The sequence below is a fragment of the Cydia fagiglandana genome, chromosome 19 (genome assembly GCF_963556715.1).
Source record: "Cydia fagiglandana chromosome 19, ilCydFagi1.1, whole genome shotgun sequence".
NCBI lineage: Eukaryota > Metazoa > Arthropoda > Insecta > Lepidoptera > Tortricidae > Cydia > Cydia fagiglandana.
In genome coordinates, this window is record NC_085950.1 from 4,111,588 (window position 1) to 4,124,218 (window position 12,631).

Consider the following 12,631-nt stretch of genomic DNA (forward strand, 5'->3'; position numbering starts at 1 on the left):
CAGTTCTAGACCGCGACATCTATGTCGACGACGTGGTGTCTGGAGCTCATTCTATCGAAGAAGCACGGAAGCTTCGTTCGGAGTTGTCGACGATATTAGCTTCTGGCGGTTTCCATTTGCGGAAATGGACGTCGAACCACCAGGAGTTCTTCGACGGTGTCCCCTCCTCAGACTTGTATTCTGAAGACTTTCGGGAGTTCAACTCCATTGGGGACATCTCACTAAAAATTCTTGGCCTCTCGTGGTTACCTCAGGCAGACGACTTCACCTTTCGAGTGGCTGTCGAAGATCGTCGGTGCACTAAACGTACCATCCTCTCGGAGATTGCTCGGATCTTTGACCCTCTGGGCCTTCTCTCACCTGTGACGTTCTTAGCGAAATATCTCATGCAGTTGCTGTGGGTCTCAGGTGTCTCGTGGGATGACGACGCGCCAGAGAACCTTGTATCCGAATGGCGAGAGTTCAAAGCGCAGCTGCCTTCGTTGAGGTCCGTGTCTGTCCCGCGTCGTATGGTCAACGATTTCGTCTCGCTCGAAGTTCACGGGTTCTGCGACGCCTCAGAGCGAGGGTTTTGCGCGGTGGTTTACGTTCGAACGTCAGGCGAGGACGGAACGCAGTACGTCCAGTTGGTCTGTGGTAAATCGAGAGTGGCACCCCTGCGTAAATTGTCTATACCACGTCTCGAGTTGCTGGCCGCGGTACTACTTGCAGACCTAGTGGAGTCGGTCGCAACGGCTCTGGAGCCTCTCCACAAAATCGACAAGGTGTACGCGTGGTCTGACTCTAGCGTTGCGTTGACTTGGATAAAGTCTTGCCCTTCCAAGTGGAAAACTTTCGTGGCTAACCGCGTGAGCCACATCCAGGAGATTATCGCTCCTGATTGCTGGCGACACGTGAGGACTGGCGACAACCCTGCCGACTGTGGGTCGCGGGGCCTCTTGCCGGACGACCTGGTCCACCATAGTAACTGGTGGAAGGGTCCATCTTGGCTCGTGCTGGACAAGTCTGACTGGCCTAAGTCAACGTTATCAGTCGACGTGGATGTCCTACACGAAGAGCGCAAGGTGACTGTCCTTACTGTCTCTGTGCAGGAGACGTGGACAGACAACTTAATGAATAAGTTCTCGGCACTGAGGACACTCCAACGTGTCCTCGCCTATTGTTTTCGTTTCGTGCACAACGTAAGAAATCGGAAGACGCCCAACAACTTGTTGGACGGTCCTCTAACACTCCTGGAGATTAAACAGGCGCTTATGTTCCTCGTGCGTTCTGTTCAACAACACCACTTTGCTTCGGAGATCGAGAAAGTGAAAAACAATCTTTCGAACTTTCTCCCGAAAGCATTTAAGAAATTGTCTCCATTCCTCGATGACGCGGGTCTCTTGAGGGTGGGCGGACGCCTGTCGCGAGCTTCTCTCGAATTCGATGTTAAACATCCCCTGTTGCTACCTCGCGACGATCGTCTTACCTCCCTCTTGATCGACGAGTACCATAAGCGTTTCATGCACCCAGGCGTCCAGACGCTTCATAATTTGCTGGCGCAGCATTTCTGGATACTGTCCCCAAAGCGAGCTATCCACGCTGTCACGTCAAAATGCATGAAATGCTTCCGTGTTCGACCACTCGGTGCTCCTGCGCCGTTCATGGGCGACTTGCCGTCTTATCGGGTAGCCCAGCTCAAAGCTTTCCTGAGTGCTGCTGTCGATTTCGGGGGACCTTTTGACATAGCTCTGGGTCGCGGGCGAGGTAACAAGACCTACAAGGGTTACATTTGCGTTTTCGTGTGCACCTCGACAAAGGCTGTACACACGGAGCTCGTCACTGAGCTGTCCTCAGACGCGTTTCTTGCCGCGCTTCGCCGCTTCGTCGCGCGTCGTGGTCGGTGTAACCGGTTGGTATCCGACCAGGGGAAGAATTTTGTCGGCGCGAGCAATATTTTGCAACGTATTGTAGGAGATGCTGCGACGCATAGCGAGATTAAATTCGAGTTCAATCCGCCAGGCAGCCCTCACTTCTCGGGTCTCGCTGAGGCCGGTATCAAGGCTGTTAAAACACATTTGGCTCGAGTCATCGGTAGTCAGAGGTTGACGTACGAAGAGTTTCTAACCATCTTGACCCAGGTCGAGGCTCTTCTTAATTCGAGACCCCTTACTCCTCTCAGTACCGATCCTAACGACTTATCGGCCCTTACTCCGGGCCATTTTCTCACAACGGAGCCCTTATCTGTCGTGCCCGAGGAAGACCTATCAGACGTTCGGGTTAGCCCTCTCCAACGCTGGAAGCTGCTTCAGAAGATGCACCAGGACTTCTGGAACAAATGGTCCAAGGAGTATATGCATACCCTCCACCAGCGGATGAAGTGGCACGATAGGCAACCCAACGTCCAAATTGGTGCACTAGTGCTCGTTGTGAATGAGCAGACGAGCCCAATGAAGTGGCCCCTGGGTCGCATCATCGACACACACCCCGGATCCGACGGGATCTGTCGTGTGGTCACTGTGCGCACGGCCATAGGGTTGTACAAACGGCCTGTGGTCAAACTGTGCCCACTGCCTGCATAGTCGCTTTAGAGCGCTACCTTTGTGTTGTCCATTTTTTCGTTTTAGACTTAATATTATCGTACTTACCTTACTTTATTGTTTCTTTTTCGCTTAGTCAAAATACAATGCATTTTGGTGGGCGGAATGTTCAGCTTTGGCTTTGTATTTTTAGGAATATTTTTTTGTAAATACTGTGGCAACACCAAAGTCACGGTTCGAATTTAAATCTTGCTCTGTCATGAGCTGTCAGAGCCAGTATGTCATAGAACTACTACCAGTGCACATCACATATCGCTATTCTCGTTAATGTTCTCGCAATTTTGTTAAAAGCACTACTGCCAATCTCTAGACTATTTAAAATCAGTGCTGTGTAGCCGAAGGACGCCGTGCCCATCTGTGCAGTGGAAAAACCTAGGTCTAAGTTGGCCGACTGAAGGTAACGGTTCTGAGCTTACCTCTAGCTTGCGACAAGGGCAGCCCGGACCACCACCAGCAGTCCACAACAGAAACCAACGGTTCAACCCACAACCACCGGATTGCAAAGGTAACTTCGTCTCACACTATCTCGCACTTAAATTTAATTCCATAAGTTAATTTGGCATACAACAACTTTCTTGCTCAACCGGCCCTAAAGTATTCCCCTATCGTCCCATTTTTTACAGTCCACTCTTTCGCCAGTGAACAATAACCCTTTTAGAAAGATAGCTATTGATCAACTTAAAGATAGAAAAACTAGAACCAAAGTGATGGATGACTATAACAATGAACTTAAGAAAATTTTAAATGTATAAGACATGAACACGAAAGAAATCTGGGATAAGTTTAAGGATACTACAATTACAGTCAGCAAAGATATCCTGGGTTACCGGAAAAAAGAAACTAAATGCCCGTGGATAACACAAGAAATATTAAACTTAATGGATGAAAGAAGACGGTACAAGGAAACAGATAAAGTAAAATACAGAATCATAGATAATAAAATTAGATCATTAATCAGATGTGAAAGGGATAAGTGGCTAGAATCGAAATGCGTGGAGATAGAGGAGCTAGAACTTAAACACGATAGCTTTAACTTGCATAAAAAAGTAAAAGATTTCACTAACACTGGACGCAAACATCTTACCGGTAAATTGACAAATTCCGAAAATAAGTTATTAACGGATATTGATGAGCAAAGAGCAGAATGGGTAAATTATATTAAGATACTTTTCAATGACACAAGATTAGAGCCTGGGAATAACCCTGACGAATATGAGGGTCCCCCAATTGTAGAGCAAGAAGTAAAAAGAGCCATCAAAATGCTCAAAAGCGGAAAAGCTGTAGGACCAGATAATTTGCATGGAGAATTACTTCAATTATTGGATGAATTTGGAACTAACATTTTGGTAACTTTGTTTAATAAAATATATGATACGGGAGACCTTCCAGACGATTGGCTTAAGTCCTCCTTCTTGCCAATCCCCAAGAAACCTAACGCTAAAATGTGCAGTGAATATAGATTAATTAGTGTAATGAGCCACGTATTAAAAGTTTTCCTTAAAGTATTACACTACAGAACATTTAGTAAGATAGATAGCTGCATCAGCGAAACTCAATTTGGCTTTAGAAACGGTCTAGGAACAAGAGAGGCTCTGCTAGCAATCCAGGTACTGATACAAAATTGTTTGGAACATCAAAAAGACGTGTTTTTGTGCTTTATCGATTTCGAAAAGGCATTCGACACCGTAAATCACCAGCAACTAATGGATTTTATTTATCAAACAGATATTGACAGCAAAGACGCTAGAATTATTAAAAATTTGTACTGGAATCAAACTGCCCACATCAAAGTCGGAAATATAGCCACCGAAGACTTAGAAATACTAAAAGGAGTCCGCCAAGGATGTATTTTATCCCCAAGCCTTTTCAACTTATTTTCAGAACGTATCTTCTCAGAAGCCTTTGAGGGGATTGATGTGGGCATTAAATGTAATGGGAAGTATATTAATAATTTAAGATATGCAGACGATACCGTCCTGCTAGCTAATAGTCCTGAAGAACTACAACATCTATTAAATCGTTTAGACTCCAAAATAAATTATTACAAGTTGAAAATTAACATTAGCAAAACTAAATTTATGGTAGTAAGCAAATCTAATACAACTCCACACATTTTAAGATTAAATAATACACCATTAGAAAAGGTACAAAAGTACAGGTATCTGGGCTGCTGGCTGAACGAGAACTGGGATATGGAGCAGGAAATACGTGTCAGGATAGAGATTGCGCGAAATGCCTTTATAAAAATGCAGTCTATTTACTCCAACAAGGATATCAACCTAAAGCTTCGTTGGAGACTTGTGAAGTGCTATGTACTATCAGTACTTTTCTATGGCTGCGAAACGTGGACTCTTAATAAAGCTATGGAAAAGAAAATAGAAGCATTCGACATGTGGCTATATAGGCGTATGTTAAAAATCTCCTGGACTGATAGAGTTACGAATGTGGAAGTACTTAAAAGAATGAACAAAAAGTTAGAGGTTTTGATCACAGTAAAGAGAAGGAAAATATCTTATTTTGGACACATATACAGAAATGACAAATATAATATACTACAGTTAATATTGGAGGGAAAAATTGATGGCAAGAGGGGAAGGGGAAGAAGGAGGGTCAACTGGCTTGACAACATAAAAAAATGGACGAACATGGATAACGCAGCCACGCTGGCAAGAATGGCTAAGAGCAGGAGAGAGATGGCAAAGGTGGTCGCCGACGTCCGTTAGGGCATGGCAAATAAAGAAGAAGAAGGTCAAAAACGTAAATACAAAAATGTTGCTTTGAGTTTGTAAGTAACTAGTAAACAAATGTCCTTGCAATATATGCATAAGGGCGCGGGCGCACTGGCGATTTTAATTGTATTAGATTTTCAAAACTGTCCCGCTTTCGATTTAGTTAGCTGGGCGTTTTCAGAAATAAATATTGAAAACCTGATTCTTTCACATCTGGACGTTCTTGGGCTCATTCTACTCAGAATTGACAGCATTCTCCATCACACCATTAAAAAAAGATGTCCCAAAATATCCATTCCATTACGTCACGTTTTAGTATGAAAAAAATTTTCACTTGTATGTGCGTGACGTAGTGGAATGTACAATTTTCATACAAATTTTTGGGACATTTATTTTATCATCAGAATTGAATATGCTAGTGATTCTGAGTTGAAAGGACCCAAAAACACCGAGATCTGTGAGAATTGGGTTTTCGATATTTATTTCCGAAAACGCCCAGCTACAGCGCGTGCCGGCAGTCTTCCCTCTCCCTCTGCCGGGTGTGGTGGGAGCGAGAGCCACGCCGCGGGGCAGAGGGTGAGCACGGAGAGGGGGGGTCCGGGGCACCCCCCCCCTAGGATCTCACCTGTAGTTTACACTTCTGAACATATCTCCTACAGTAGTTAGCTACAGCGCGTGCCGGCAGTCTTCCCTCCCCCTCTGCCGGGTGTGGTGGGAGTGAGAGCCACGCCGCGGGGGAGAGGGTGAGCACGGAGGGGGGGAAGGTGTGCCAAGCGCCGCCGGGAGGGCCCCGGCCTAGGACTATGTGGTCTATCTGAAAAAAGAAAGGTACCATAGGTATAGATGAAGTAATGAGTCTTACCAGCGATAGGTAGATGAATATATAGTTGGTCAAACCAATTTGTCAGTCAGTAAGAACCAGGAAAAAGAACCAAGCACGGCAAATTAAAAAAATCTAGGCGCGAAAGGTTATCGTTCCATAGAAAATATGAATTTCGCGCCTTTTCCTACTGACAAAGTTGTTTGACAGACTATATTTCCCCACGCGCTAGGGTTTTCTTTTACAAAGTACTCGGCAGCAGTTTCAATATCCAGCAATGGATGATTAATATTTGCATCTCTTTTATGAACGCGGAATCTATATCTATAGTCTGTATCTTTAGGTATTTAAGAAAAAGTAAACAAACAATTTGTACATTTTCGGGTAGTTATAACATTTATTGATTAACCAACCAAATACAAAACCGCCTGGATCTGTCACTGAAACCTGACTTTAACCTACATTATTTGATCATGTAATGTTTTCATCTACCCTCAACTGGCTTAAGAAGCCATTTGAGGGTAGATTTTGTTTATTAGTGTTCCGTACAAAACTTTGTTTACGGAACACTTATGGGATCACTTCGGTCTTGCAAATCAGTTAATTTTTATATAGATACCTAAATATACAGACTATAAGCGTCTTCTTTACTCGCTTTATTACCGTTTTGACAGCTGCCTTAACATACACAAACAAAGATGGATTGAAAATAATGAATGTTTAAATAAACCAGTGATTGTTAGAGTGTCTCGGATTACAATTGATTTTAACCACAGCTGGTAGGATTATGAGTGATGATGAAAACATACCATTGTTTTTTTTAAACAGTTATGGACTGATTATACAAAACATTTATTGAATCAGAACTCTTTTGGTGTTTTATAAATAACTGCCCGGTTCGAACTTTAAGATACGTCAATTAATAGATCTAGAAACGATATGGATTAGATGTGTCAGTGTCAAAAGTGAGATTTTTGTTTGAAGAAACGTCACATTTGACACTGACATATCTGATCCATATCGTTTCTAGAACTATTCATTGACGTATCTTAAAGTTAGAATCGGTAGAGTTAGACCAAGAAAAGTCTGCAGCGATTTTGATAGCCCACGCAGTGCAAGTGTTATTTAAATGTCATAATTTCATAGAAGTTTGACATTTAAAATGACACTTGCATATGGTGCTCAATATGGTGAGTCTTACCAAAAACTTGCATATACTTAACCTTTTTTGTTTAAAATTTATTAAGGATTATTTCTAAAAACTTTTTTCTTAACTGTAATACTTTTCTCAAAAATTAAAAAGCTAGATGTGCGTAAAGCACCATACGCAAAGGTATCATACTACATTCATAAAATGCTGGCTATAATTAGTTTTTCAAAAAACACAATTTGTCCGAATCAATAGTAGGTTCTGACATCTTGTGGGCTACATCAGAAGAACAGTAGACGTCATTGGCTGATAGGTAGGTAGGTATCATAGACTAGGAATCCTCTAAACGGACCTTAGAGCAATTATTTCATGAAATCCATGCTGCCAAAAATACAGGGGAGCGGGGGACGAGGTGAGCGGGTCTCGTGCTGCCGTGATTGGTCCATTCAAAGACACGTGGGCGTCGGATAGTCATGGATTCCTAGTCTATGGTAGGTATAGAAACTACTTACTTGTTTTTGTACGTCATATTTCCACTCTATGAGCGAGTCCGCCGGGATGCCTAGGTCTGCGCACGGCCTCAGTAAATTGTCCATCTGAAAGAAGAGACACTCATATAAAGAACTTACCTACTCATAAATGGATCGGCTTATAAATTATAATAGTTATTTACGATACAAGTGCGGAAAAGAGGAAATTACCTACTCGCACGTGTATCGTACAACGTTTTACAGTACATATGGACCTTTAAACTTTTGACATACGCACGAAAATTGCTATTTCACGCACTAGTGCGCGAAAATAGGACCATATGTACTGTAATAGTTACCTATTTGTTTTACAAGGGGGCAAAGTTATTGTTTAACCGCTCGTGCTAATATTGATACCCGAGCAAGCGAAAGATTCCAAAATTGAACCACGAGCGTAGCGAGTGGTTCGAAAAATGGAATCTTGAGCGTTGCGAGTGTTTCAAAGCACGAGGGTTAAACAAAATTTGCCCCCGAGTGAAACACAAAATTTTTCACCACACCAACCCGAAGCAAATATTAAATGTAAAATATAAAACAAAATCAAATTAAATCCAAATGAATGTTATTAAATATTTATCATCTAAAGTCATCATTTGAAAGTCAATTCTACCAGCAAACATAAGAAAACAACTCAAACTTTGCCTCACATGTGAATAAAATGCAACTTTGCTATCAGTTTTTGAAGTGCAAAGTAAGTCTTTCCGAGCTGGTGTGGTGAAAAATAGATTTAGCTTAGAGTGGCTTAGACGGATTCTGTCTCTCTGGGATATACAGTCAGCATCAATAGCGACGCGCAAAAAGTGATACTTTTGACGTATAGTCTGAAAAACTTTTTGATCCTGATTGTCCTTTTTTTTCTGAAAATAATGAAATATTTGATAAATATGATATGATACGAGTATCTATATTGTAGCATTTGTAAACTCCTAAAACTATTGTCAAGTTCCTATAGCGTGTATAAAATAAAAGTACCATATCAAACGGCCACTTATATTTGTTTTATAAGTTTAACATTAAATACTTATCTAACATTTATTTAATTGGCGACCGAGACTGTAAGGTCGTTCATCTTAATGCGGGCTGGTTTTTTCACACTGCACAGTTTAATCAATAATGGTTCAGTAGGTAAACTCATAATTAAAATGTCCTAATACATAATTAAAGTCACAGAATTGTAAACCAGTTTTCTTCATAAAGTTAATCTGGGATCCTATCTCATCGCATAATAATTGATTGTCATAATGTAATGTTACGCATAAATCTCTTTTCGCATATTTTTTTCTCCAGCTGAAACAGAAAGTATTTTCGAAAATATTTTGCATAGGTTGTGTAGAATAGGGTAGGTTAGGTTAGGTTTGTGTTATAATATTTCAGAAATGTTAATATTTCCAGTACAATAACAATTATGCGAAATGAGTTTTATGCGTAACATTACATTAGGACAATCAATTATTATGCGACCCAATATGGACCCAGTTAATCTTTACCTAGTACTCAAATACCATCCGTAAACCAAGATATGTATATTATAGAACTTTGTTGCAGAGGCCATTGGAAGTAGGTTAAAATTAGTTACAATAATTTTATTACATTGTAAGTCTATTACATTGTAGTTATTAGTTATACCTAATGCTTATTTAGCTACAAGTAACTAAACCTAAGTGCGCTCAAAAGGTTCATTTGTTTCGTTAAGTGAACCCTACCACAAGTCGCGTTCAAGGCCGCTCAATGTGCCACACTTAGCTTTTTTATGTTTTTTTTGCCTCCAACCTCCAAGCGAGACCTTAGTCAAGATTCTTTTTTTCAAGCTTTATTTATTGTTAAAAATTTCATACTTTATACGCAGTAGGTACATCAATACATTGGTTTTAAATTATGGATTTGGCTAATCTCGTACCTAACGTAACACCGTAAACATTTTTAGAAATCTCGCAATATTCAAACATCGAATAACATTGATACGTAGTACTCGTAGCATCCCTACTATAGATGGTCAAGCAAATTCTGTCAGTAGAAATAGGCGGGAAATTCAAATTTTCTATGAGACGATATCCCTTCTCGCCTACATTTTTCAAATTTCGCGCCTTTTTCTACTGACAAGACCTGCTTGATCAACTATATCAATCATGAGGGTTCGTTACAATTTGGTGCCGTGACCAGGATCATGAAAGTTACATTGTAAACGACTACATTATTATGTGTTTAAGTTATGTGTCATGTGTTCCATCATAATCATAATCATGATCATCATAATCATGCGTAAAAAAAAAGAAAAAATGTATGTATTACCAGGCGTGGCTCACTCCGCGATTTCGTCGCTTTGCTACAGGCAGCTAAAAGTACATCCGTTCGACCCCAATTTTGGGGTTTGCCATAAGCGGCGCGTGGCGCTGTCGCCACCAAGCGGCCATATCTGTGCTGATCGTGACAGACGCGTTTTGTTAGAGAGTGAGTCTTCTGTACCTAGTACTATTATTTATTCTGTGGTATCACTACCAGAAAGCCAGCTTATAGACAGAGCGAATATTCTTAAGCGATTCTTAACACGGAGTCTTTTGAGTGGTAATCTATTTGAGGTAAAAGAGGCAATATCATGGCTTGCTTAGTAGCTAATTTTACTTACAAATCAAAAGTGATGCGATGTTTTTTATAGCGTGAGAAACCAACAGGAAGGAAAACAGGCGGTATACCTAATATACCTATTAAGTTCATTCAAGTGTAGCTCACAAATATGTCCCATAGCTCTTATGTCAGTGAATTAAGAAGTATGGGACATATTTTTGAGTAAGTTGGATGCACTATGAACCCACATTTTTACAGTTAAACTGCACTGTACAGTCAAAGAATTTAATTTCCGACCCATTTCGTACTTTGTCACAGTGACAATCAATATGAAAGCCGCTAGAGACTTCATACGGTTGTCACTGTGACAAAGTACAAAATGGGTAGTAAATTAAATTCTTTGACTGTACATCAACAATTTTGCGTAGCCCCGTCTTAATTAGTTAGTTCACAATATTAGTACATATTGTGTACTTACAGTGTACCTACCTAACATAGAATACCCAATTAAGCTCGGTAAACGACCGCAGTCGAAGGCCAGTGATTGTAAAAAATGACTATGCACTATTAAGTGATACGGACTGATTATATTTTATAAAAAACGTTAATTATGTTAATAATAGCTATTACGAGTAGCTACTATGCCAAGTCGATAAACGGGTTACAAGTCATAGAGAAGATAAATTAATTGCTATTTTAGGTGCAACAAAGTGATAATATCTTTAAATAAAAAAGTTTTTTGTGTTGTTAAGTTGTTATATATTATTATTGTTTTCGTAAAATGTAATTACGACACCCCCATATAGAAATATAATTTCATCGAAATCGAGAGCCGTTTCCTAGATCCCCGAAATATCTAGACACGCGGCAGCGTGTCAAGCCAAGTTCAAGCAAAGGAACTGGCTAGCCAGCGCCAAGTGTAATATTACACGAACCACTTGGTGCCACTTTTGACCCTTCTATAACTCAAAACATCTTTAACGTAAACACATAAAACTACGTGTGTTTAATTATATCCATAAGGACATCTAGAAACCCAAATTTCATGAAGCTAGCTCAAACGGTTATAAAGATATGAAGGTCAAAAAGTCGTAAATTTTAAGACTGACTGACATACCTATAGTACCTAAACCTAACCTACTTCCAGATGACCTAGAAGGATGAAATTTGGAATCCAGCTCAGTTATTGTGTGAAAGCGTAGGAAAAAATCTAAAAATTAAAAAAAGTTATAAAATAGGGGGGGTCCCCATACAAAAAAACCATTTTTTATTGTGACTGACATATAAGTACCTAAACCTAACCTACTTCCAGATGACCTAGAAGGATGAAATTTGGAATCCAGCTCAGTTATTATGTGAAAGCGTAGGAAAAAATCTAAAAATTAAAAAAAGTTATAAAATAGGGGGGGTCCCCATACAAAAAAATCATTTTTTATTGTGACTGACATATAAGTACCTAAACCTAACCTACTTCCAGATGACCTAGAAGGATGAAATTTGGAATCCAGCTCGGTTATTGTGTGTAAGCGTAGGAAAAAATCTAAAAACAAAAAAAAGTTAATAAATAGGGGGGGTTCCCATACAAATTTCTTTTTTATTGTGACTGACATATAGTACCTAAACCTAACCTACTTCCAGATGACCTAGAAGGATGAAATTTGGAATCCAGCTCGGTAATTGTGTGTAAGCGTAGGAAAAAATCTAAAAATAAAAAAAGTTAAAAAATAGGGGGGGTCCCCATACAATAAACCTGTAATACGCGCTAAACAACCGGCCAACGGTGTGTCGTTGGCGGCGCGCGGCACCACATAATTAATACAAAGAACAGAAGTAAAAAACATGCAGCGGAAACACAAGAAAAAACATTAAATCTCAATACCTGCCTAGTTTTCTTTACAAAAAGTATTGATATCCCATCAAAAACATAAATGTAAAAAAGGAGAGCCAAGTTCAATACAAAAATTATGCTTGGCTGTGGGGTTCGCCGCAAAAAGAATGGAGATTTAAATGAGTGCCAAGTTCTATGCAAAATCCAAATATGTATTTATAGGAACAAAATAACATTATAAACAAGTATTAAACTCTATTTCTTTGCTTTATTGGATACCTATAACAATTGCTGTTATTTAAAAAAAATGTGAGATCTTAAAGTAGGTTAGATTTGGCTTGGCCAGTTTTTATCAGAATTACAAAATATATATGTTGAATAACTTTATAAAATGACTGATGTAATGAAAACTGGCCAAGTCAAATCTAACCTG

General features: G+C 40.1%; 1 protein-coding gene across 2 annotated transcripts in view; it reads right to left on the reverse strand.

Moving 5' to 3' along the window:
* Positions 1 to 12,631, reverse strand: part of LOC134673854 (oxidative stress-induced growth inhibitor 1-like) — a 74,124-nt gene that overhangs the window by 8,153 nt on the left and 53,340 nt on the right. For both annotated transcript variants that reach the window (XM_063531893.1, XM_063531894.1), the window contains exons 5-6: positions 7,791 to 7,874; positions 5,934 to 6,122 (exon numbers count right to left, since the gene is read on the reverse strand). In XM_063531893.1, the coding sequence (XP_063387963.1) occupies positions 5,934 to 6,122; positions 7,791 to 7,874 (273 nt within the window). The remainder of the gene's footprint in view (positions 1 to 5,933; positions 6,123 to 7,790; positions 7,875 to 12,631) is intronic.